Source organism: Mytilus edulis, chromosome 3 (assembly GCF_963676685.1).
Source record: "Mytilus edulis chromosome 3, xbMytEdul2.2, whole genome shotgun sequence".
NCBI lineage: Eukaryota > Metazoa > Mollusca > Bivalvia > Mytilida > Mytilidae > Mytilus > Mytilus edulis.
The window spans coordinates 33,058,906-33,086,474 of NC_092346.1; the positions used below are offsets into that span (position 1 = coordinate 33,058,906).

The 27,569-nt window shown below is 31.1% G+C and overlaps 1 protein-coding gene across 2 annotated transcripts in view; it reads left to right on the top strand.

Moving 5' to 3' along the window:
- Positions 1–27,135, top strand: part of LOC139516254 (eIF-2-alpha kinase GCN2-like) — a 71,519-nt gene extending 44,384 nt beyond the window's left edge. For both annotated transcript variants that reach the window (XM_071306250.1, XM_071306251.1), the window contains 21 exons: positions 632–754; positions 1,171–1,275; positions 1,847–2,011; positions 2,472–2,624; positions 3,630–3,866; positions 4,847–5,044; positions 5,587–5,738; positions 9,169–9,235; positions 10,069–10,185; positions 11,278–11,424; positions 12,101–12,181; positions 12,711–12,845; positions 13,392–13,511; positions 14,434–14,568; positions 15,343–15,423; positions 17,443–17,543; positions 18,159–18,330; positions 19,494–19,604; positions 20,062–20,114; positions 21,170–21,256; positions 23,366–27,135. In XM_071306250.1, the coding sequence (XP_071162351.1) occupies positions 632–754; positions 1,171–1,275; positions 1,847–2,011; positions 2,472–2,624; positions 3,630–3,866; positions 4,847–5,044; positions 5,587–5,738; positions 9,169–9,235; positions 10,069–10,185; positions 11,278–11,424; positions 12,101–12,181; positions 12,711–12,845; positions 13,392–13,511; positions 14,434–14,568; positions 15,343–15,423; positions 17,443–17,543; positions 18,159–18,330; positions 19,494–19,604; positions 20,062–20,114; positions 21,170–21,256; positions 23,366–23,423 (2,598 nt within the window). In that variant the 3' untranslated portion in view covers positions 23,424–27,135. The remainder of the gene's footprint in view (positions 1–631; positions 755–1,170; positions 1,276–1,846; positions 2,012–2,471; positions 2,625–3,629; positions 3,867–4,846; positions 5,045–5,586; positions 5,739–9,168; positions 9,236–10,068; positions 10,186–11,277; positions 11,425–12,100; positions 12,182–12,710; positions 12,846–13,391; positions 13,512–14,433; positions 14,569–15,342; positions 15,424–17,442; positions 17,544–18,158; positions 18,331–19,493; positions 19,605–20,061; positions 20,115–21,169; positions 21,257–23,365) is intronic.
- Positions 27,136–27,569: the final 434 nt, after the last annotated feature.

Consider the following 27,569-nt stretch of genomic DNA (forward strand, 5'->3'; position numbering starts at 1 on the left):
TAGGGTAAATATCATGGTACCACCGCTGCTTTGAACATAACAAATTTTAGACAAATGCCAAAATTTCCTTATAAGATCTTATAATGTGAATTCATTAGTATTCATTAGATACTACTTTTTTGGGGATTTCATGAGTAAGGGAGGTCCTCAAATATCAGTTTAAAAAAAATAATATGCCAAATAAGCATGTATACAGAATTTCTGAGAATGAAGACCCAATTAAGAATCAATGAATTTGCAGGTTTTTTTTTCCATCCACAAAGTTGGTTAATAGTAATAATAATAATACCATGAAATTAAATGAATCCACAGTATATGGTATGAGCATTGCAGTAGCTAGATACTTAATACTTATAAACTAGATTAATTGCTAAAAACTGTAAATAAAACTCTGACTATAAAATTATGAAATTATCTAAAGGAAGCATGGAAAATGAGATGTCATATTATTACTTAACATTGTATCATGTGTGTTGTTTTCTGTTGTTAATCATTGCCTCACGTTTGTAATATATGTTTTGATTGCTATAGCATGTATATGCTTTTTGCAAAAACCCTCATTCATTCAAAATATAGCTTCTTTGAGCCTCTAGTTTCATTATTTATATTCCTATGTTTATTTTATTAATAGATGGAGTTTTGTGAAAGAAGTACATTACGCAACTGTATTGACGCTGGGTTGTACTTAGATATCAATCGTCTGTGGAGGTTCTTTAGGGAAATTGTTGAAGGTCTGGTCCATATACATGAACAGGTATGGTATGTCAGTTTTCAGGAATAATGTTCCATCAGGGAACTGTTTCAGGTTCAACTGAAAACTTAAAGAATGAGTTTACATGAAAGAAAGAAGTAAGCACAATTACCTGCAATTGAAATATTACAAAATGAGGAATTTTAAGATATTTATATGTTTTGATTGATTGATTGGTGTTTAATGCCACTTTCAACACAATTTGCTATTTTGTGGTGGTTAGAACCAGAGTGCCCAGATAACCACATACATTTGGTTCAGGTTCAAGTTGAATGCACCTTCCATGAACTGGATTCAAACTCACAACCTTTGTGTTAGTTATATGTATGTGCAATAAATATTCACAGAGATTTTGTATATACATTGATTTATTTTATTTAGTGTTTTATATTATCCAAACTATCATGTTGTTATTTCAGGGTATGATTCACAGAGATCTAAAACCAGTGAATATTTTCTTAGATTCTAATGACCATGTGAAGATTGGAGACTTTGGTTTAGCTACCACTAGTGTCCTGGCATCTGTAAGTCTTTATTCGATTATTTGCATTTACAAATTTATGTTATGTATTATTTCAAAAATAATGATAAAACTCTGTGAATTGTATTATTGGCTTTCAAATATTCGGCTTTGAGCGTTCTTGAAATTCAAGATATATAAAGGAATAAGTATGAATTGCTAATTTGGTTCCAATTGGTCAGTTTTTTCAATTTTGTAACTAATGCTATTTTGAATTTTCAAGGTATTTGAAGTCTATTTTGATTCAATGAAACATATTCAGTCGGTTTCTCCAAAACAATTTTGATTTGATCACCAGAAACTTTATCATTTGCAAAGGCTATTCCAGTGATTTTTTTCTGTCAGAAAAGGACATAAACAAAAGGTTTTTTTCGTACTTGTCTTGCGTTTTGTAGTAATTAATCAAAGAGATATTGTGGTGTTCATGGATATACTAATGACAAAAAGATTATATGAAAGAAGAAACAGATTGTAGATATAATTTTTTTGTATTTTTAATTGTAGCATCAGGTTGAAATAATAATTTCATACTTAATGTATGGTAGCTTTAAAGTACACATTCGTTTATATTACAGCAACCCAACATAGATGCTACTATGTTCAGTTTAAGTGCATTAGAATCTCGAGAAGGTGTCTCAAAGTCAATGTCCAGGTCAGATGGAGCAGGGGACTTGACTGGAAAGGTTGGAACTGCTCTATATGTCAGTCCAGAGATGATGACAAAAATGTCATATAGTCAGGTAAGGTCAAGGTTGTAATTAATTAATATTGAAGTGTAACATATTTTGCCCAAAGCTGAATTTGAACTCACAATCTCGGTGTTGATAGGCTAATGAAAAAAGGGTAGGATAAAACAGTGATACTTTATAGTTTGAAATTAAATTGGAAAATCAGAACTTTAATTCAACCTCAAATAAGAAAATGGAAGGAACTGGAAAAGATGAATATCATAAGATAAGACATATAAAATCAAGAAACAATAAATTAAACAACCGACTCCACAATCAATGGTGTATCAAGGGGGGTTCTGTGGGTTGAAACCGTTTACCAAGTTGAAACAGTACAAGATCATGGTCTTAAAAAAAGAAATACCAATGATCATATTCCTATTTGGACTCTCTAAAGAGTTGAAAAGCATTTAATTTTTATAAATTATTTTAAAATGCTAGAAAATAACAGATATTTGAATATTTTTTACAGAAAGTAGACATGTACAGTTTAGGGGTGATATTCTTTGAGATGTGTTACAGACCCTTAACTACTGGTATGGAGAGAGTTCAGATTTTGGCTAACCTAAGAAGCATGGATATTGTTTTTCCTGAAGACTTTGACCAGCTAGAAATGAAAAACCAGGTATATTTATAAAAGGCATTCTGAAAGCTTATGAGCTGCTTTTAAAGCGTATAATTTTCTATTAGAAAAATGCTTAATCAAAGTGATGTTTTGAAATTATGTACATGTATGTTGAGGGAAATTTTTGTTTACAATAAGTTTTACAAATATTTTATGGAAGAACTCAGATGATCCAATAGCTTGTAAAATACAAGAAATTAGATTTTGTTGTATGGTAATCTCAATTTGAAATAACTTTCTTTTTAAGATTTCATGATTTATGGATCCCTTTGTTGAAACAAGAGGTCAATACATCATAACATATAATATAACCATGGCAAATAAGACAGACTGGATAAATATGCACATAATTTATCTTGAAGTACAACTGACTTGTATAATCTTGTTATTATTAACAAAATAGACTGAGTGGAATTGAAAAAAAAAGATGCAACAAAATAGACTGAGTGGAATTGAAAAAAAAGATGCTGATAAAGTTTTTATTTATGATCATATGATCAGTTTAAAATTCTCAATAGCAAATTGAGGGCATTTGAATATTTTTTGTTTTCCAATATGATTGATAGATTGGTGTTTAACACCACTTTTAACACTATTTTCTATTTCATGGCAGTGCGTTTTATTAATGAGGAAGCTGGAGTGCTGGAAGAGAACCAGACAAACTTACAATCCTAGTCAATTAGGAGTAGAATTGTGTCCACTTGCTACAACTCACAACCTTAGTATTGAAAGGCTAGTGATGCAGTAACTGGACTACGTAGACCACTCAGCCACTTAGACCCTGTTTTCAAATATGATATACTATTATGAATATTATCCTCTGATGCAGGCTGACTTCAAAATATTGTTTTACCGGAGTTGCAGTTATTTATTTAGATTTGTTGTCTAATTATACAATGCATTGGGTTTATTATGACCTTTCATTTTGAGTAATTTCTGAAACAAACTACAGTTATGCATAGAGATTTTCCTGAAATGCTTTTTATATACCGTATCTATTTTCAGACAGGTATATTAAAAATGTTGATGAACCATGACCCCTCGCAAAGACCAACATCAGCAGAATTACTTAAATCAGAATACATGCCACCTCCACAGTTAGAGGAGGCAGAACAGAATGAGATCTTACGATCTACAATATCTGATCCTCATAGTAAAGCATACAAACGTCTCATCAATGAGTTGTTCTCACAGACCATTACCTCTGCAGACGACCATCTGTATGATAGTGATTTTCATAAGGTATATTGCGTAATAAATTTTAGTCGATTGGGACTTGCAAAAAATGGCTACTTTACCAAAGAAATTTTTTTTTATTTGTAGGAACTGACAAAGTTAGAAAATAATGTACTATCAACTAACATAGTTTTGAAAACATTTATTTTTCAGGTTTTTAGTACAAAACTTGTAGGCAAATATGTCAAAACTAAATCTTCCCTTTACATATATATATATACATCAAGAAAGTAAGAAATGTGAAAAATTATTTGCCATGAATATGAAAACAGGGGAGATGTGGTACAATTGCCAATGAGACAACTATTCCCTAGAGGAGAAGAGATGTAGATGTAAGCAAATATAGGTCACAGTATGGCTTTCAACAATGAGCAAGACCAATACTGTTTAGTAAGCCATGATAGGAGGCGGCATGAAAAATGTTTATTATTTAAAAATGAGAACCAATGGCCTGATGTGTGACAAGACAATTACAAAAAAATTTGACAAACAGCAACAAAAGACAATCACTGAATTATAGATGCCTGATATGGGACAGGCACTGATTTTTGCAACAAAGAGCTTTACCCCAAAAAGGGTCTGCAACAATGAGCTGGTTTACTGTACCATTAGAAACAACTACTGTAAATTCAGAAATTATTGTGTGCAATTATAATTGCGATTTTTGAAGAATGAATAAAAATGTTAGTTAAATAATTGCGATTTTAGGAAAAGCTTTTATACAAATATACGTATCTGATATCAGAATGTGAGTTCTTAGTTTTGCAATAGTCAAGCAGTTGCATTATTCAATTTAGCAGGAAGACAAGAAAAAACTATTTATTCTTCCAGTAATAATGATTTAGTTCTGAAAGTATTAAACATCAAGAAATAAGTATTTTTAACAGCATTTAGACTGTTGTAAAATGTTTGAATACATTAATTTTTTACCCACATATACAATGATTACATAACATTTATCAACAGTTCATATCTCTCTTTTACAGGGTGGTATAACAATCAAAACAGCTTTGACCAATGAACTAGTGTATGAAAACCTGATCAGAATATTTCAAAAACATGGTGCTATCCCGGTGTTATCTCCCTTTTTCATGCCTAAATCATCAGTATATGACAAATCAGAGTATTATCCCTGTTTTATGGACCACAGTGGACTGCTTGTTGGATTACCATTTGATCTCAGGGTATGCCATCTATGTTATATCTTAGTCCTTTTGATCTTTTATAAGACTGAACGCCTGCAAAAACAATGAAGCTTATAACTATTGTTTCACCTATATATCAGCTGTGATTACTGCTTGCTTATTCTATCTAAATAGGAAACAATTGATGAAAATCAATGTGTATCATTGTCGTCACTTTGTTACTTGACAGATTACAAGGTGAACTCACAATATAACAATATATGTAATACAAGGTACTTGAACCCCTTGAGACACAAATTTGTAATATGTTTTATTCCCCACTTGGTTTGAACCAACAACTTAAAATGGTATTTTTCTCCACATAAGCTTAAGCATACAACATTAAGTGGCTATCTCATTGTCAAATACTGTGTCTTGGTGGATAAAAATCTCTTTCTACAACAGTTATTTTTTTAGGAGGCATGTTAATCATTTGACTAAATGTGTCCATTTGCCTAAATAAAGCTTGGTGTTGAGGAATAATAAACATTGGAATAGATGGTGGGATATGAAGCCAACTTCACTTCATTTATTTATTTCAGGCACCATTTGCTAGATACATTGCCAGAAATAACATCACAAATCTAAAGAGATATTGTATTGGGAAAGTATTTAGAACAAAGAAACTTCATAAACTACATCCCAGAGAACTGACAGAGTGTGCTTTTGATATAGTTACCTCTTCTCAAGGGAGGTAAGTAAGACTTAAACTACATCCCAGAGAACTGACGGAGTGTGATTTTGATATAGTTACTTCTTCTCAAGGGAGGTAAGTAAGACATAAACTACATCCCAGAGAACTGACGGAGTGTGCTTTTGATATAGTTACCTCTTCTCAAGGGAGGTAAGTAAGACATAAACTACATCCCAGAGAACTGACGGAGTGTGCTTTTGATATAGTTACCTCTTCTCAAGGGAGGTAAGTAAGACATAAACTACATCCCAGAGAACTGACGGAGTGTGCTTTTGATATAGTTACCTCTTCTCAAGGGAGGTAAGTAAGACATAAACTACATCCCAGAGAACTGACGGAGTGTGCTTTTGATATAGTTACCTCTTCTCAAGGGAGGTAAGTAAGACGTAAACTACATCCCAGAGAACTGACGGAGTGTGCTTTTGATATAGTTACCTCTTCCCAAGGGAGGTAAGTAAGACATAAACTACATCCCAGAGAACTAACAGAGTGTGCTTTTGATATAGTTACCTCTTCTCACGGGAGGTAAGTAAGACATAAACTACATCCCAGAGAACTAACAGAGTGTGCTTTTGATATAGTTACCTCTTCCCAAGGGAGGTAAGTAAGACATAAACTACATCCCAGAGAACTAACAGAGTGTGCTTTTGATATAGTTACCTCTTCTCAAGGGAGGTAAGTAAGACATAAACTACATCCCAGAGAACTAACAGAGTGCGCTTTTGATATAGTTACCTCTTCTCAAGGGAGGTAAGTAAGACATAAACTACATCCCAGAGAACTAACAGAGTGCGCTTTTGATATAGTTACCTCTTCACAGGGCAGGTTAGTGGTATATAATAACAAAAAGATTTAAACAGCAAGTAATAAATATACAAACTACATCTTCAAGTATGATAATTTCCAAAAGAAAATATTGGTTATTGACTTGGTAATGTAGGACATCTGCTAAAGTGTCAGTGCAACAACTTGAAAGCGCTTTAACAAAATCTTTCAAAATAAGATGTATTGTTTCCTGTGACTAAATGAAGGTCAAGGTCAATTTTCATAACACTGTTAAGTTTTAGGCCTTTGAGCAGTGAAAAGTGATGCTTAGAATGATTTTGGCTTTTCAACTTCTAAACCCTACAAACTTTATTTATTATTATTTTATTTGAACCTGTTTGGGAGGCCAGATTTGCAAATATTATTTTCATGAAGGAAAATCCTGTTTGCTGTCAATCTTACAGTTTCTTGTTAAAATATCGATTGCTATATCTGACAGCCTCTTGTTAAAAAAATGATTGCTTTGCTACCTAGATACAAATGTTATATGCCTTTCAAGTGTACAAGTATGAACTCTATTGGAATTTTCGAGAATCAGTAAGGCTGAAAATTAACATTTGATTGAAATAGATGCTGATTTTTATACGACCGCAAAAATTTTAATTTTTTGTCGTATACTGCTATCACGTTGGCGTCGTCGTCCTGCGTCGTCGTCTTGTGTCATCGTGGTCGTCCAAATACTTTTAGTTTTTGCACTCTAACTTCAGTAAAGTGAATAGAAATATATGAAATTTTAACACAAGGTTTATGACCACAAAAGGAAGGTTGGGATTGATTTTGGGAGTTTTGGTCCCAACATTTTAGGAATTAGGGGCCAAAAAGGGCCCAAATAAGCATTTTCTTGGTTTTCGCACTATAACTTTAGTTTAAGTAAATTGAAATCTATGAAATTTTGACACAAGGTTTATGACCACAAAAGAAAGGTTGGGATTGATTTTGGGAGTTTTGGAACAGTTTAGGAGTTAGGGGCCAAAAAAGGGCCCAAATAAGCATTATTCTTGGTTTTCGTACAATAACTTTAGTATAAGTAAATAGAAATCAATGAAATTTAAACACAAGGTTTATGAACACAAAAGAAAGGTTGGGATTGATTTTGGGAGTTTTGGTCCCAACAGTTTATGAATTAGGGGCCATAAAGGGGCCCAAATAAGCATTATTCTTGGTTTTCCCACCATAACTTTTGTATAAGTAAATAGAAATCTATGAAATTTAAACACAAGGTTTATGACCATAAAAGGAAGGTTGGGTTTGATTTTGGGAGGTTTGGTCCCAACAGTTTAGGAATAAGGGGCCCAAAGTGTTCAAAATTGAACTTTGTTTGATTTCATCAAAAATTGAATAATTGGGGTTCTTTGATATGCCGAATCTAACTGTGTATGTAGATTCTTAATTTGTGGTCCCGTTTTCAAATTGGTCTACATTAAGGTCCAAAGGGTCCAAAATTAAACTTAGTTTGAATTTAACAAAAATTGAAACCTTGGGGTTCTTTGATATGCTGAATCTAAAAATGTATTTAGATTTTTGATTATTGGCCCAGTTTTCAAGTTGGTCCAAATCGGGTCCAAAATTAAACTTTGTTTGATTTCATCAAAAATTGAATAATTGGGGTTCTTTGATATGCCAAATGTAACTGTGTATGTAGATTCTTAATTTTTGGTCCCGTTTTCAAATTGGTCTACATTAAAGTCCAAAGGGTCCAAAATTAAACTAAGTTTGATTTTAGCAAAAATTGAATTCTTGGGCTTTTTTGATATGCTGAATCTAAACATATACTTAGATTTTTGATTATGGGCCCAGTTTTCAAGTTGGTTCAAATCAGGATCCAAAATTTTTATATAAAGTATTCAGCAATAGCAAGAAATCTTCAAGTGCAATAGCAAGCAATTTTCAATTGCACAGTATTGCGCAATAGCAAGAAATCTTCAATTGCACAATATTGTGCAATAGCAAATATTTTCAGTTGCACAGTATTGCGCAATAGCAAGAAATATCTAATTACACAATATTGTGCAATAGCAAGAAATTTTCAATTGGAGTTATCTTTCTTTGTCCAGAATAGTAGTTGAATCAACTTAAATCATTGTTTTATACAATATACAATGTATATTCACTTTTACTACCAACTGATAAATTAAAACAATCTTTACCATTCAGTGATAACAAGCACTTTATTTTACATTTTAATATTTTATGATGTATTTAAATGAGTAGTTATTGTTGCAAACTCCATTAGGAATTTGAATTGAGATCAGTTTTGGAAAAATGGAAAGGGGGATGTGAAAAAAAAATGGGGGGGAGGGTTAAATTTTTCTCATTTCAGATTTCATAAATAAAAAGAAAATTTCTTCAAACATTTTTTTGAGAGGATTAATATTCAACAGCATAGTGAATTGCTCAAAGACAAAAAAAATATTTTAAGTTCATTAGACCACATTCATTCTGTGTCAGAAACCTATGCTGTGTCAACTATTTAATCACAATCCAAATTTAGAGCTGAATCCAGCTTAAATGTTGTGTCCATACTTGCCCCAACTGTTCAGGGTTAAACCTCTGCGGTCGTATATAGCTGCGCCCTGCGGAGCATCTGGTTGTATTTTATTTCCAGCTTGATACCAGATGCAGAGATACTTATTGTTGTACAGGAAATTATCAATGAGTTCCCAGCATTACAGGTATGAAATAATGTGTAAATCAGGATATACTGTTGCTGCTTAAAATTTTATAAATATTTTGGGATAGATCCTTATTCAATATATTTACATATTTAGTTGTCAGGTATGCATACAGGTAAAGACAACTAAGCAAGGACAAAAGAGATTGTTTGAATCTAAGATGGACTGCTTAATAGATTGTTGATGATTTTTTACTGTGTCTGCGCAGATAATCCTTGTAACAGTCAGACCCTATTTTTTCAAGGTAGCACAACTTTAAGTCAGACAAAAGACAAAAGATAGAAATATGTAATAACACACATAGTAAATTGTTCTTATTTTACCATTACATGTGCATATTTTGGCTATTAATGTCTCTTCAGTGATGCTTGAGGCTGTATTTTTTAAAGAAAAAAATTTAATATAAAGTTTAAAAAGCTAATATATTAGACTGTAAATGACCAAAAAGTATAGCCAAAATCACAGACAAGGAATCTGTTCTATGCATGAGAGGAATATCTATACTCCTAAAAGAAAGAGACTGATTTCATTGAGCTGCTACTCCTCTGAAACAATACAAATTTCGAAATATTTGAGAAATGGGGTATAAATTTTGTGTTTTATACTTTTTAAATTAGTTTTTTAAAGCAATCTTTTTTCCACAGAAAATATCCTAATTTGGAGACTGTTATCAATCTGTGTCTGATTCTCGCTTTTGCACATGCTTAGTCAAGTTACTGCCAGCGAAATTTAAATACTTCTAAAGTCTTTGTTTCAATACTTGTCCAATTGTACCATGATTTCAAGGGCACCTTCTAGTATTTTAACATAAGGAGAATACACTTTAATTGCAGTCAAGAAGTTACTATGTAAAGATTAACCATGTGACAATATTGCGAGCAGTACTGATGCATTCTGGTATAGAAGATCATTTATTTGATGATGTAATGACAGCATTAAGTGGACCAAAGGTAGGTCATACCAATGAGGTTTTCTTTAATTTGAATTTCAGGGCCTTGAAAATGTGAAATTGAAATGGATATTGTGCTGATTAGATTATTTTATTTTACATATATCATAAAATTGAGAATGGAAGTGAGGAATGTGTCAGAGAGACAACAACCCAACCATAGAGCAGAAAACAGCCGAAGGTCACTAATGGGTCTTTAATACAGCAGGAAAATCCAACACCTAGAGGCTTGTATCAGCTGGCCCCTAAACAAAAATATATACTAGTTCAGTGATAATGGACGTCATACTAAACTAGGAAATATAAACAAGAAACTAAAATTTAAAAGAATTTTACAAGACTAACAAAGTTCAAATTCTCCTGACTTGTAACAGGTGCTAAAATGAACATATTTATTTTTATGCAGGTGTGTAATGCTTTTCATTTTATGAAAGGGAACATGTGCTTACATTTAGAGTTTAAGGCTAGAATTAGGAATTGGATTACTATTATTGTATGTTAGGTTAAGATTATTGGGAGAGATGTATTGAAACTCAGGGCTGTTTGAAAATTAGCCCCATGCACAGTAAAGATAAAATATTGGCAAAATATTCAAATTATCTTTGAATTACAGAAAGAAAAAATAAATTGTGTGTTTTCTTGATAGGAAAAATAGTTTTGAATTACTTGTTCATTTTAACAATTAAGATTTAAGAACACTTGGTATCACCCCTTTTTGTGAAGGAGACACAGGTTTTAATTCATTGTTTAATTTATTGAGCAGGAACTGCTTACCTTTATGGAGAAACTTAGCCAACTTCCAGTTTTCATGTTCTTAGTCAATATTTTGTTATGGAGTCTTTTGCAGACTTTTTTTTCTTTCATCTTTTTCATTTGGCTTGATATGTTAAATATCTCTTTCTTTGATTTTGGTTTTTTATTGCTTCCCTGGTATCTCTTTACTTTTATTGTTTTTGTCTGTTAATCCAGCCATTGCTTATGATTTATCTTATTCTTATATTGTACAATAAGATTAGTTACAATTTTTTCTTCGATTGATAAATAATCGCTCAAATTAATTACCTTTATGTATTTGTTTTATTTTATTTTGTAGGTAGACAGTAAAACACATACCAAATCTTTAAACTCCTTAGGACTTTCAGAACAAGTTATATCATCTTTACTTAATATTTTGGAAATGGAAGGACCATTTTCAAAGATTTCAAGCTTTCTGCGGTGTATTACAAAAACAAAAGGGGAGGTAAGTCATTAACTAGAATAGTCTCTGTAAAAGATTGGTCTCTTTTAAGTATCAGTAATTTTTGCACCATTGAGAAGGACATTTAGAATGCTATATTATTATTTTATAGAAACTGTTGGTTTTGACATTGATCTGATTTCTTAATGACCAAAATCTACCCATTAAATGATTTCCTAATATTAATATGTTAACAAGTTCTTCAATTAAACCCTTGCACAATTGAGAATTAAAGTGAATGAAATCAAAGAGAGGCATTTCATCATTTAAATAAGAAATGTAGATTCATTTATTTTCTTCAGTACCAATTTTTGTGTATTGAGGAAAAACTGTATTTTTGTGGTAATTTGATTTCTTGTTTTTTCTGAAGTCTACATACAAACCTAAAGAAATTTTTTACTTCAATCTAAATTGAAGCAAGGTTCACCTTTACTTGCTATTTCAACAAAAATTGGTATCCCCAAAATAATAATGAATCCACAGTATATAGAAATGGTTGGCTACTTGAGAATGCAACTTCTTCAAATGTTATATTTTTTTAAAAGCAATACACAAATTAAAAAGATGTGACCATAATTGCAGGAATTAGTCTCTATTTTTTGTTTACGGTCCAGAAAAACCTTATTTAAATAAGTCCAAGAAGTCATTTTAATATGTATTTAATTGTACTATATTTCAGGCAGCATCATTAGCTAAACAAGGATTACATGAATTGGAAACTGTAATAAACCATGCCATGTCTATGGGGTGTAAACTTCAGGTGAAAAATAAATTATGTCATGCTTTGCTTTGCAATGAATATTATCTGCTTTAGAGTTTTTGAAGAGTTTTTTTTATGATAGACCACTAATCAACATCTTAATATCTCATTTAAAGTATAAGATCTGTCTCCTAATTCATATTTATTATTCAAACCAAAGACTTTAGAATTGGTAAATTGCTGCATTTCTGTTTGGAGTCCGAATAATGTGTCTAGGTAGGGTCAGATGTCTTCCTGGAAACTATCACCATCAAACTCATTGTTGGACTAGTAAAAAGCAGGGTTAATATTCATTTTACATTTACATGAACATTTTATATTTAATGCTGAATGATAAGCATGCTCATTTTAACATGGCTTTATATTTGTCAATATCTTTATACTGAGTGAAAGCTGGTTGGAAATATTGACAAATATAAAGTAAAAAAAAAAAACAACCAAAACTATATTTATATATTTGAAATTATGAATGCATGCAAACTGTGAATGTACCTTATATTTCTATACATTTTGATTTATATTATTTCAGATGATTGTTTCCCTAGGATTTTTGTACAGTGTTCATCAGTATTCCGGAGTCATCTTCCAAGTTATGTGTGACCATAGAAAGAAAAATCGTAACATTCCAGATGTGTTAGCTGTAGGCGGCAGATTTGATGACTTGGTATGAAAGGAGTGCTTTAATATAACTTTGAGTGTAAAATATGAAAAGGATAATTGTAATTAAAATTTTTAAAGGTGTCAATTTCTGCTAACCGCCACGATGATCTCATGGTAGCATGTTCACCTCAAAGAGCAGGCAGTCATTGGTTCCAACCTAGGCTGGACCAAACCAAATAATCGAGAATGTTGGTTTAGTACAAAGAAGGGTGAATATGCATATTACATTAACATGTGCTCTACCTGAATATGCATATTAATTTACCGCTGGATGCATATGTTTAGCATCCATCCATCCATCCATCCTTCAAACAATTACAGCTTTTTCAGCCAATACCTTCAATGATACCTTGATATTTTTAAGGATCCTGATTTTTAAAGTACAATAAAAATGTCGGGGGTTTTAAACTAGTTTTTGTAAGTACTTTTGTATTGATTGATTAAACATGGAAAGAGAATAATCAGTGCTTTATCAGATATATTGATGTCCTTGTCTTTTTACCAAGAAATCTACCTCTCAGATTTTTAATTGTTTTTTTATTTATTGCAGATCTCAAAGTTTCATTCACCCATCACTCATTCATTATCACAATACAGTATTACCCAGCATGCAGTTGGAGTTAGCATTCATTTTGAAAAAATTGTCTCAGCATTAGTGGATTATCCAGAGGTAATTATTACATTCTCACAATAAATTGATATATAAAAAAAGAAGATGTGGTATGATTGCCAATGAGACAACTCTCAACAAGATACCAAAATGACATAGAAATTAACAACTATAGGTCACCTAACGGTCTTCAACAATGAGCAAAGCCGATAACGCATAATGAGCTATAAAAGGCCCCATAATGACAATGTAAAACAATTCAAAAACGAGAAAACTAACGGCCTAATTTATGTATAAAATATGCTTGCGTTTTCTCATGTCACCTTTGTTTTGGTATGTAGGTACTTTCATAGTAAAACCAATGGTGAAATTTATACCCTTTAAACTATTTAAGTTCCTGAATGTTTCTATCAGGTTTACAGATACTGGGTTTGTTGTAAATATTAACTATGTAACAGATTTGATAATCAGATGAAAATGTCACTTTTTTTTAAAAAGTTTTGAAGCATTAAACTAGAAGAAGATATAAAAATTAAAGTGATCTTAAAAAGACATATTATTCTATATAGGCTTTGAGCAGACAGGTGTTTGATCTTACTCCTATATACTGCAGACTTAGCAGAGATGCCACTAATACAAATTTTAATTTAACCTTGAACATAAGGGGAGCATGCTACAATAAGAACAAAGAAATAGTTGTTTATCAAATGGAGATGTCATTGTTTTGAAGGAATTTTGATAAATTTACTTTTGGTTAAGTTTCAGAGGAAAATACTTGGGAGGTAGCCCTATTGTAATTATATATTGTATAGTATGGCCTATTTAAAATTTAGTATTTACTATCATGACATGTAATGGATCTAAGTAGACATTTATTAGTTTATTAGCGACAGTAAGTTTTATAAAAAATATATGCAACGACCAATAAAAGTTTATTACAAACGTATTTTATTTGAATTTTGACCATATTACTATTTTTCAGTACCAGCCAAGTAGTAGATGTGATATATTAGTATGTGCCATAGGACATAAACCAATGTTAAAGGATAGAATGACCATCATTAAAGATTTATGGGCTGCTGGTCTCAAGGCAGAATTACTACTGGAAACTATCCAGGTACTGGTCCTATTTTTTTATTTGAATATAATGAGATTTTAATGGGATGCATGGGAAACAAGAGTCTAACATTAAAAAAATAGATATCTCAATGTCACCATGTGGTTTCAGCAATGTGCAAGCTTCAATATACACTGTGTGGCAAGCTATAAATTATTTGTAAAAGTTTAAAAATGCAGTCCAACTAGTCTTAAGTTCTTAACCAGACACCTCAAGGATATAAGAATTTGTGTAGGTTGTCTAGGTTCAAAATATATAGATACGTGAATAAAGAATCTTTGAAGCATGTCTGGTTTTAACAGGTTTATGGTTTAGTCATTGTTTGGTTTAGATAGGTTTCACTGTAATCAATTTAACAAATATAATGAAGAGCTGATTTTAGCTGTACATTCTTAATATTGTAAAAATTCTATGAATTACTGGGTAAGTGTATAATTTTTGTTGATTTCCTGTGTTTAGTGTGTTACAAACTACAATTATAAATATTCATACTCATCCGAATGCATGTTTTCTTATGATTATTTTATGTTTAAAGTCAGAAGCACAAATTCACATCCATAAAACAATTATTTTGGTACAAAAGAAGGAATCCACAACTATGGAAAGTGTTTTACAGTAGGCAAATGAGACATAACAGTTACTTCTGATCTGAGCAACAGGCAAAATATGCTCTCCTTCTTCAATTGCATAGTGGTTCTAAACTTTAAGGAAGAGCACACTCAAATTTTAAAAATGGATGGTCTTTTGACTTTTACATTTATGATTGTTTTACAGGCACAAGAAGATATACAAGATATTTGTAGATCGGCTGGCATATCACATATGGTGGTCATCAAGGACGGAGATAGTATAAAGGTATGAAGAATTGTATTATTCAAAGTGAAATATCTTGGCGCTAATCATGCAATTTGATTGGTTACTTAATCATGTGATATTAGCCAATTCCTTTTATAAACAAAAAATGAAGAGCAGAATGTTTATAAAGGGTGAATAAAGGACACTATAGTATCGTTAATTCAGAAATTATTGCATGCATTTTCACTACATTGAAGACCTATTGGTGGCCTTCGGCTGTTGTCTGCTCTATGGTCGGATTGTTGTTGCTTTGACACATTCCCCATTTCCTTTCTCAATTTTATTTGTTATTGCAATTTTTTCCATTTTAATTTTTTAGAAAAATCCTGTTAATTCATATAACAAAATATAAAAATGCCAGTTTAATTATTGCGATTATAACCATGTCACATTTTTCACAATAATAAAAACATTAAAATAATTTCTGAATTTACAGTACATGAATGATTTATGCTGTGAAATGTTTTAGATAAATATCAGACCTATAATTTAAAATATTTGAAGTAGATCAAGAAATACAACACTTCAATTGGTATAGTTCTTAATAAAACTTGCTATCAAATTCATTTACTGATAATGGATAAATGCCATAGTTTTTGTCGAGCCTGCAACTTTTGTTGCAGAAAGCTCGACATAGGGATAGTGATCCGGCGGCGGCGGCTACGGCGGCGGCGGCGTTAGCTAACTTCTTGAAAGCTTTATATTTTAGAAGGTGGAAGATCTGGATGCTTCATACTTTGTATATAGATGCCCCATATTACGAAGTTTCCGTCAGTCACATGTCCAATGTCCTTGACCTCATTTTCATGGTTCAGTGACCACTTGAAAAAAAAGTTCAAATTTTTTGTAATGTTGAATTCTCTCTTATTATAAGTAATAGGATAACTATATTTGATATGTGCGTACCTTGCAAGGTCCTCATGTCTGTCAGACAGTTTTCACTTGACCTCGACCTCATTTCATGGATCAGTGAACAAGGTTAAGTTTTGGTGGTCAAGTCCATATCTCAGATACTATAAGCAATAGGGCTAGTATATTCGGTGTATGGAAGGACTGTAAGGTGTACATGTCCAACTGGCAGGTGTCATCTGACCTTGACCTCATTTTCATGGTTCAGTGGTTATAGTTAAATTTTTGTGTTTTGGTCTGTTGTTCTCATACTATATGCAATAGGTCTACTATATTTGTTGTATGGAATGATTGTAAGGTGTACATGTCTAGCGGGCAGATGTCATGTGACCTTGACCTCATTTTCATGGTTCAGTGGTCAAAGTTAAGTTTTTGAGTTTTGGTCTTTTTATCTAATACTATATGCCATAGGTCAACTATATTTGGTGTATGGAAATATTTAATGATCTTTATGTCAGTCGCGCAGGTTTTATTTGACCGTGACCTCATTTTCACGGTTCATTGCACAGTGTTAAGTTTTTGTGTTTTGGTCTATTTTTCTTAAACTATAAGTAATAGGTCAACTATATATGTTGTATAGAAGCATTGTTAGCTGTACATGTCTGCCTGGCATGGTTCATCTGACCTTGACCTCATTTTCAAGGTTCATTGGTCTTTGTTTAGTTATCTTGGTTAATGTTAAGTTTATGGTACAGTTGTTATAAAGCTTAGCTTTTTACTTAGGACTATAAACATAATATCAATGATTAGTATAGAAGGCGAGACATTTCAGCGTGTGCACTCTTGTTTTTTCATAGTTTGTCAAATTTCATCAAATTAGCTTCAGTAATTTTGTACATGTATTACATTATAAATATTGTGCACTACTGTGGTTGAAAAAATAATGAACTGCTCAAACGTGGAACCTCAAGATAAAGATCAGTAAAAAATAAAACAGAAAATGGCAGTGCAATACTTCAAAGTTTGACCTTGTTAGCGGTTATTGGCAAATATTTAAAAAAAAAAATCCAAATCACATTTCAATGAAGCGATGAGATTTTATATCTCAGTTATTGTACCTGTTACTGTCTTAAAAATATTATTTTACCATTGTTTTTAATATATTTTTAGGTCAGATCAATTGATAAAGACAAGATAGCAGAGAAGAAGCTGGCACCTAATGATCCATCACTGACTGAATTCTTATTGCAGAAAATACAATCAAATAAAATGTAAGATTTATTCATTAAACAAGAAATAAACATTTATTAATCTGTTATCAATCAATTGTGTATTACAAAGGTAACAAATGAATTACAATCTGAATTTGTACAAGTGTAAACTTCTGTCATTCAGTTAATCTGAATTTGTACAAGTGTAAACTTCTGTCATTCAGTTAATCTGAATTTGTACAAGTGGAAACTTCTGCCATTCAGTTGATCTGAATTTGTGTTGTACAAGTGGAAACTGCTGCCATTCAGTTGATCTGAATTTGTACAAGTGGAAACTGCTGTCATTCAGTTGATCTGAATTTGTACAAGTGGAAACGTCTGTCATTCAGTTGATCTGAATTTGCATAAATAAAGTAGAGCTTTTTAGACAGCTAATATCATGAAAAAAGTTCTGTAAAAAATGTTATCTGGCAAAAAACAATATTTTCTGTTTTCAAGCTTGAAATTGTTTACACCTATATTACATATATATCTGTATATTAACAAAATAGGTCCCTTTTACTGCAGTGGCCTAATACATTTATTCCATGTTGACAAAAGTTTTAAACAGCACAATGTCCCAATTATATAGAAACTTAATATTTTAAATTTGTACTTATTATTAATAATTTGCAGTGAACAAAATGACACAAAGAGCCAGTTGGGTGTGTGCAATATTACATTTTCTCAGCCTCATTCTGAAACTGTCCAATCACAATCAAACTCTTCAAACATGACCTTGAACTTTATATTCATCATGATGGAGGGAAAACTTGCTCTCAATACCAGAAAGAAGTATGAACTACAGGTAAATCTTCATATACTTGTTGTCTGAAATTGTCGTGTATTGTGTTATGTGCATTTTAGCCTTTGAACTTAAATGATGAAAAACATCCATTGACATAAATTGTATATGCTGTCTAAACTGTCCACTGGCATTTATTGTGAAAATTTCAAATCGTATGGTTGCATACATTGTATATGAAGTCTAAATGGTCCAGTGACATATATTGTAAAGGAAGCAAATAAGGGATATATAAAGTCTAAATTGTCCAGTGACATACATTGTAGACAAATTCTAAAATGTCCAGTTGAATAAATTGTAGGTAACTTTCTGAAATATTCAGCCTGATACATTGTAGATAAATGCTAAAATATCTAGTGGGACATATTGTTGATGAAGGCTTACAATGATTGTAAACAAAAATAATTGAATTTCATTATGAAATAAGTAAATAGCTTATAAAACATTTAATTCAGTAATTGGTAGACATATTTATAATTAGGAATGCATCATGTTAATAATGGTTTGGGACCAGATTTGCATTTCATTGAACATTAATTTGAAAGTGTAAATTGGGCATTGTGTCCTGTGTTCTTGCTATGTTTTTTGGTTTGTGCCTCCATTTGTTTGTTTGCTTGTTTGTTTGTTGATTCTTTCATCTGTCTGTCCCACTTTAGGTTAAAGTTTTTGGTCAAGGTAATTTTTGATGAAGTTGAAGTCAAATCAACTTGAAACTTAGTACATGTTCCCTATGATATGTTCTTTCTACTTTGAATGCCAAATTAGAGTTTTCCCCCAATTTCATGGTACACTGAACATAGGAAATGATAGTGCCGCTTCAGGTTAAAGTTTTTGGTCAAGGTAGTTTTTGATGAAGTTGAAGTCCAACCAACTTGAAACTTAGTACATGTTCCCTTAGATTTTATCTTTCTAATTTAAATGTCAAATTAGAGTTTTGACCCCAATTTCATGGTCCACTGAACATAGAAAATGATAGTGTGATGGGGCATCTTGTACTATAGACACATTTTTGTTTTTCATGGATTTTCTTTACATTATAAAAATATATAATAAATATATTGAAATAAGTTTACAAAATCACTCTTGTGTTGCTTAGTCATTTTTTTCAAAATTTGTTTACAAATTGGTATTTTGAATATTGTAAACCTTTAAACATACCATTGCAGATTCATGGGAAGGTGACAACCAGTTTGTCATGGTTACCTGGAAAGTCATGTGATGTCGTGGCAGTAGAACTGAACGCTCCAGTCATAAAGACAGTTGCTGCCTATCTTGAGGTACTATATTTAGAAAATAGGAATAAAATTATAATAAACTACTTTTAAGGCTTTACTTCTTCAGTAGAAGGTTGTTGTAAAAAAAAATCTTGATACCGGTTATTATGCTTCTCCTACTATAGTATAGGAAAATTTTGCTTCTGGTGTTCTTTTCACAAAAAATCTTACAATATTAATTGATTGCAAGTTATACTATATTTTCTCATAAGAATTTTTTGTTTATGAGTCTAGGGTTCTGTGCACCAGACTTCCCCATATCAGGTTTAAGTTTTAGTTTAAGGCAGGTTTTAATTTTGGTTTAACAGAGTTTGTAGTCTCATCAACCTGAAAATAAGTACACATGAAAATGCGATAGTACAAGCAGGGTATGGTGTTCAATGGACACATATTTTTGAATTTGATTTTTGTGTGAAATAAACATGTATTGTAGTATATCCTTTGTATCTTTGTTTTACAGTTGAATGGTAACCAAAAGGATTTTAACTTAAGTATCAGCAGTATTATAGAAAAGTAAGTATATCTTTGATGTAATTGTCAAATAGTGTAGTTCTCTCCCCTGCCATTCTGAAAATTGTAGTCAGTCACTTTCATACTGGTATCAGAGTAGTTCTGGCTGATTAGAGAATATCCACTTTATACTTTATTGTTTGTAAAATTGAATGTTCATTTCATATTAAGATTTGACCTGTTATTTATCAATTCCTTATGAAAATAAGGCGATGTTGTATGATTTCTAATGAGACAACTATTTAACCTAAATCATGATGTAGATGTTAGTTCTAGGAAGGGCCTTTAATAATGAGTGGTGCCCATACTTTATTATAGTCACCTGATGAAAATTGTTTATTATTTTTTTTTTCAAAATAATGACTAGCATTCTTTATAAAAATGGGATTGCATGAAATTTATCTGTACTCTCTCTCTTTATTGTGCAATTGTGCAAGTTACTATATTTTTTTGAAACTATAAAATACAATGTATCCTACTATTTTACCATACAAAAGTTGTAGCATACTGTAAACCAACTTATCTTCTATATGACTTCACTGCTATTTTTTATTCAGTTTCTTATTTTGTTTTACATTTTATTGCTTTACTAATAAGAGATTCATTTATTTTTATGGGTATCAATTCTCGTTGATTGAGCACAAAATGTATTTTTGTGGATATTGATTCCATGGTTTTGCAATAGTTTGTAGAAGAGTCTTAGAAAAATTATATTTTGATGAACTTTCAATTCTGATATTTCCCTAAATCTACAAAATCAAAGAAAATTGGTACCGCAGGAATAATGAAGAATCAACAGTATAAATATTGCCTGATTCTGTTATGAGCAAAAGTTATTATTCAATTACTGTTACTGTCACAGTTTTCATTATCGGCATCTAAGCAACAGAAATTTCTACTAGAAAATAAAGATACTGGTGACCTATATGTGTATGGTTTAATTATATTCATGAAGCCCAGAAATGATAACAGATCCCGAGTTTCTTCTATCTATAATTTACCAGTTAGACATGTATCTTTAGGTTTTAAAAGATTTTACTGTTTTCTTTTCATTTTAGACATCCAAAACATCGTAAATATCTGAGTAATGTATTTGATCAGATATTTGAGTTAAAGTTTGAAAGGAAGACTGGTAATGATAAAGGGTAGGTAATTTACTTTTATTTAAGAATTGAATGCTTCTTTTTCTAACTTCATTGGGGTGTTAAAGTGTTGACCGAAGTTCATTTTGTATGATGCACGGAAGTGCTTCATTCTTAAAATGTGCGCACAGTCAACGCTTTTACAACCCTATGAAGTTACAAAAAGAAGCATTCAATACTTATAATTACATTTTTTAGCTAGGATCATGAAAACACGGTTTTTATCAAGTTTTTATTTAATTTACCTGCACACTTTATTGTGGGGCCTTGTGTCATCATGAATGATAAATTTTGTTGTGTAATGAAGTTGATTAAGGAATAACGTGAGATCATGAGATGTGCAGTTAGCCATTCAGAATAACGTATTATAATGAAACATACATCTAATGTAATTATATAATAAAAAAACTTTAACTAATACACTACTGTTAAGGTGTCTATTGATTCCCAAGTATTTACTGAGGTATAGACATATAGTCATCCTGGTTTTTTTTTTCAATGTGGCAGTAAAACCCTTGCTAAGTGGACTGTTTGACAATTATAACTACATATCCCTGGTTGGAACAGGGAAGTGAAATCTGAATTCTCATTTATAGTGAGTGCTACATTCTCTGCATAATACAGAACCTTGTAATGGCTAAGTGATTTGTAAGTGGTCAGATGCAGTGCAAAATTTATGTCCCTATGCAACTACCAACACTTTCTAGTGACAGTTCATATTTCCTCCTTCATCCAGATATATTGACCTTCTAGGTAGGACTTCCAGTTACATTGTGGTCATGAAATCTTCTGCTGTATCTCTCTATGCATGTTACGGAACCTATAGAATAACTCACTGAAGGGTTTGTACGTAGCCAGTCGAGCGCAAAATGTCTACCCCATATTCAACATGCTCTTCTAAATTTCATGCCATTCATCCCTGTTAAACTACTTTGTAGAGAATTTCTTTTGTTTTAATTGCTATTTTGTTCTCCTCATAAATATGCATAAACTACTAGCAACTAGACATTAAGAAAGCGACAATCAATCAGGTCAATTCAAACCATTCACAATCACTAATAAACTAGTTTTAGTCTTAAAGTGTCATTTGATCTTAACATAATCTGACAAGTGTGAACAATAAACTATTCAGCCCTAGTCAGTCGTTCAGTCAATTTTCAGACTTATTCTTAGAAGTTCCCCTTTGCCAAACACATATCTTGGACTTGGCAATTTATTTATAGCAAAAGGTTGACTTTTGACACTTGACTATTAAGACCATTGTTGTGCTCATTATTCTGTTAAGAAAATTGCCAACACAATACAGTTCTGTAATCATTTCATGTATTATAAGTTTTATTGGTAAATAAAGATGTTTATCAAGTCTGTGCACTTTAATGCAAAAATGTCATTTGATGTTATGATAGGTGACATCAATTGATCTAGAGGATCGTAGAAAAGATACTCTATTGAAGTGTTTTTAAATGATTTTCACCTTTAATCAAGATAACACACCATTGGTAATTGTCAATCACCCAATAATAATTGGAGTGACAGATTTATTTGTTTGGACCATAAATTATATTAGATTGTGATTTGAAAATAAATATAAAAATGTAAATATTTGTTCATGGAAATAAAGTTATTTTGCTTTTAAACAGAAATTGTTAAACTTAGAAGTATTTCATCAGAAATTGAATTATAAGGGTTCTTTGATATGCTGATTATAGCAAGGTACATATATTTGGATATTGGACCATCATCTATAGGTAAATGTCCAATTTCAAATTTTTCAATGTTGAGCACATTCATTTTGTGTCACAAACATATGCTGTATCAAATATTCAATCACAACAGGTGTTTTAAGCTTTAATGTTTTGTCCATACTTGTAAAAAAGAAGATGTGGTATGATTGCCAATGAGACAACTCTCAACAAGAAACCAAAATAACACAGAAATTAACAACTGTTCAGGTTTTGACTTCTGCAGAAAAATTGAATTTGCTGTCTCTCTGACAGCATCTTGTTTGTTACCTACATTTGGTTTTGTTTAATGGAATTATGACTATTGAACAGTGGTTTACTGCAGTTGATTTTACTTACATTAAAATACATTGTTTATTTATAATTTTAGGTGTGACTTTATAGTATTATATGGACTAAAGGATGATAGTGTCAAACTTTTGTCATGACCAAGGGACAGGGGCTCTCATATTTAGTCTGTGATAAATTTATGTATATGATGTACTAGAAAATGTATAAAAAAATGATCATTTAGGGTCAATAAGGGTATTATATTATGTGAATATTATATTTATGCCAAATTTTATTTAAGTTTTTATGAAATATATGAATTTTCAAATACTGTCAAGATATCAAGAAAAAAACTAAAATTTGAGTGGAAGAAGTAAACCAGTCATTGTTTTTATTTGATATTTGCTGAAATAAGATTTTTTTTTTTAAAGTTATTGTCCTTTGTAAATTAGAAAATTGTACCATATAAAAATACCATATCTGTGTTCAAACTGTACTTAAATCTTCTTTGAAATCAAGAACAATGAAAGTAATTTGGTAATTTAAGGAAGAAAACAGTTTTTATTATTTTTAGATTCAGGTAATATGTTAGAGTTCAGTTTTTATCTTAGTGTTAGTTAATTTTACTGTTACTTGATTGTCAATGTTGCTTTCCACTTATTGTAGTTCATTCACATTTTAAACTGAGCCAACTTCATAGCATGTTATGTACCAGTATGTCTTAATCAATGGTAACTTACACTTCTACACTTGCCACATGTGGATCAGGATCTGCTTACCCTTCTGGAGCACCCGAGATCACCCCTAGTTTTTGGTGGTGTTCGTGTTGTTTATTCTTTAGTTTTCTATGTTGTGTCATGTGTACTATTGTTTGTCTGTAAGTCAAATAGTGGAACAAATTGATCACAATTTTGATACTGTAGTTTTCACAGAGGTTCTAACGCTTTTATGCCTGTATACAAAATCATACCATGTGAAGGCATATCAATTTCTTTCTGACCTGCCCTTTATTGTAGATTACAGGGTCTAGAAGTTAAGATGATCATATTAAGAGTTTTCTGAATGTCTGTATCAATCTGCTCAGCTCTTCATAAAATTGCATATTTTGACTTTGTGATGTCAAATACTTTAACTTGGCCTAATTAACTTTGACCCGCTGTATCACTGATGTCATCATGAACAAATCAACTTTGATAAGTTAGACTGTAACTTATGATGTTATCTTCTAATATGATGTTGAAACAACGAAAAACTTGTTTCAATCATGCAAAATACACAAATACAATCCTATAAATAGATTCTGAGATTTAACATATCTATATATTTTAAAATATCATCTGTAGCAACAACATGAAGCTTTTAGAACTCATAATCTCATTCACTGCGCTCACTTTACAAAATGCTTCATATTGTGACTTGCCCCTAATATTTTACCATATCAGTATGCAGACTACCTGATAATCAGTCCTTACCTTGCCATTTTTATCAACCCCTAAAAAACGTTGATTCTAGTGCTTACTTAAATTTCACATTCTTTACAATAAAATAAGTTTTCAAAAAACCATTTATAAACTCATCATAGATACCAGAATTAAAATTGGGTATGCCAGACAAACGTTATGTCTTAGACAGAGCATTGAGAACCCACAGTTCACAAAGGTTTTGACAAATACAGCTATGGTAGTCTATTCCTGCATGGGGTAGAAAATCATTAGTTATAAAAAGAGTCCAAAAACTTGTTAACAGTTAACTGATATTATTATGACCATATCAATGATAATTTATGTCAAAACAGAAGTGCTAACTACTGGGCTGGTCTTAAAATTGATATTTTTTTTAAAAGCAGAAACCAATTCACTGTAAACCAATTTTCTTGCAACAATAAGATTTGAATTATCCAAATCTATTTTAACGATTATCAGGTGTTGAAATCAATATTATTCTTGTGAAACAAATTCATTTTTGTGACTTTATCTTTATAGATGAACTTGAAAACCAACTTAGAAATTTGAGTTTCAAGACCTGGCATTTTTTCAAATACAGTAAAACTTGCCTTAAGGTATAAAACATGTATAAAGAAACACTTGCCTTATAAAACCATTAAATTTAGATCCCTCTGTAGTAAATTTTATGTTAATTGAACCTGTCTTATGAAACCAGTTTTTGCTCTCCCTTAATTGGTTTAAAAAAATGTGTTTCACTACAGTTGAATATTACGTTATTCAAATCCATTGAGCAAGAAGATTGGTAAACACTTCTAATGTTTATGTTGTAAAGGGAAATCATTGTAAAGTGGAACATGCTATTAAATAGAGGCAACTACTGATATTGGGGGAGACCATATATATGTTTACCTTTTAATTTTCTTTTTTGAAAAGGTTTTAATTGTTTGGTTGAAGTCTCTTTTCAAATGTTACAAATGTTATATTACAAGTTACGTAAGCCTCTTGTTTATTTTCCCTGTTAGCATGTATTCATAATCTTTTTATAAATTCTGTTAATGCTAATATTTGTTATTTCCTTGATTTATTAAAATTATTGGACCATAAAAAGATTATATTAATATTCATATAACATCCTGATTATGATATAATATATAAGATTGCACGAGATTTAAATTATCCAAGCGTAAATCTTTTACGTTAAGAAATTCTTAAAGGTAAATATTACAGAATTCTTATTTGGATACATCATAATATTCTATATTTAGATATAAATTACAAGCAATGGTATTTAGATTACGTGCCTTTTCAAATAGATTTTCCATCATACTGCAATTTTCCATATAATTTCGAAATTGGATGATTATGCAATTTTTCTCCGGAACAGCTGGTGTACTTTTACAAAAGTAGTTCAGCAGTCAGGTAATGAAGTATATGTAAATCAGTCAACTGCAAAATTGCTTAAGGATGTCAAGGGTCTTAAGAAATGTAACATTTTTCAGTGAAGTTTTTCTTCTGATTATGGATAAAAAAAAAATTTAAAAAATCAGAAATGACCATTGCCCATTCATGCTTAGCAATAATATATTATGTTTAGATATAAGGACATTATCCTTGAAGATCTTCTTTTTTTCTTTTTTTCTTTAAAAATATATCTTGTGTAAAATAAATCAAATAATTTTAAACTTTATAAATTTTATGAAAAATAAAACAAAACCTTTGATTAGTAATAGAAGAAAAGTTAAACCCTTTTTTCCATACTGTATCAAAGTAATTAAAAAAAAAATCCAATTGCAGTCAGAATTTGCATTGGAGGATTGCTGTTTTAATGATGTCACAATTATCGGTACTAGCATGAAAATACGGATTTTTTGTTTTATTAAAATTAGCTGTTACAAAATGATAGAAATTATTATAAATTAAGGAATGTATCTCCCTCATGCAAAGCTCTGATTCCTTTCACGAATTTGGCTATACTTTTTGGACCTTTTGGATTATAGCTCTTCATCTTTTATATAAGCTTTGGATTTCAAATGTTTTGGCCACGAGCATCACTGAAGAGACATGTATTGTCGAAATGCGCATCTGGTGCAAGAAAATTGGTACCGTTAACTTAATTGTATTATCTTTTAAATGAATCAATTTAGAAAAGTAACATATAGGAAGTGTTAGAAATGGGTTTTTTAAATTATTTTATTTGACTGTAAAAACTGATTTTTACTGTAAATGAGATCCACTGGGTCAAGGTATTTACAATTACATTTATAGCTGAACTCTTTCAAATGGTAGAGATACCCCACTATTTATACATGTATAGGTAAAAGTCATAATATTATTGTCATGTTCTACAAATAAATGTATTGTTACAGTTAAAATTTGAAAAATGTAAAAATTGAAAATACAGAAATAAAAATATTTGAAAACATTATCAATTGTACTTAGATACTGTATACAGTTTTATTCCTAATGTGTATTTTGCTGTAGGTCTTTTTGTTTATGTTGATGTTGACGTTGAATTATATTTGTGCTAGTCTGGTTTTTTTTGTTGTTATGATAACAGCTGATCTGTTCTCTTTAGTAATTCTGAGAATTGGGTTGTTTTCGTTCCTTTCTTGTTTTATGCCCCATTTATGGGCATTATGTTTTCTGGTCTGTGCGTCCGTCCGTTCGTTCGTTCGTTCGTTCGTCCATTCATTTGTTTGTCTCGCTTCAGGTTAAAGTTTTTGGTCGAGGTAGTTTTTGATGAAGTTGAAGTCCAATCAACTTGAAACTTAGTAAACATGTTCCCTATGATATTCTTTTTAATTTGAATGCCAAATTAGAGATTTTAACTCATTTTCACGGTCCACTGAACATAGAAAA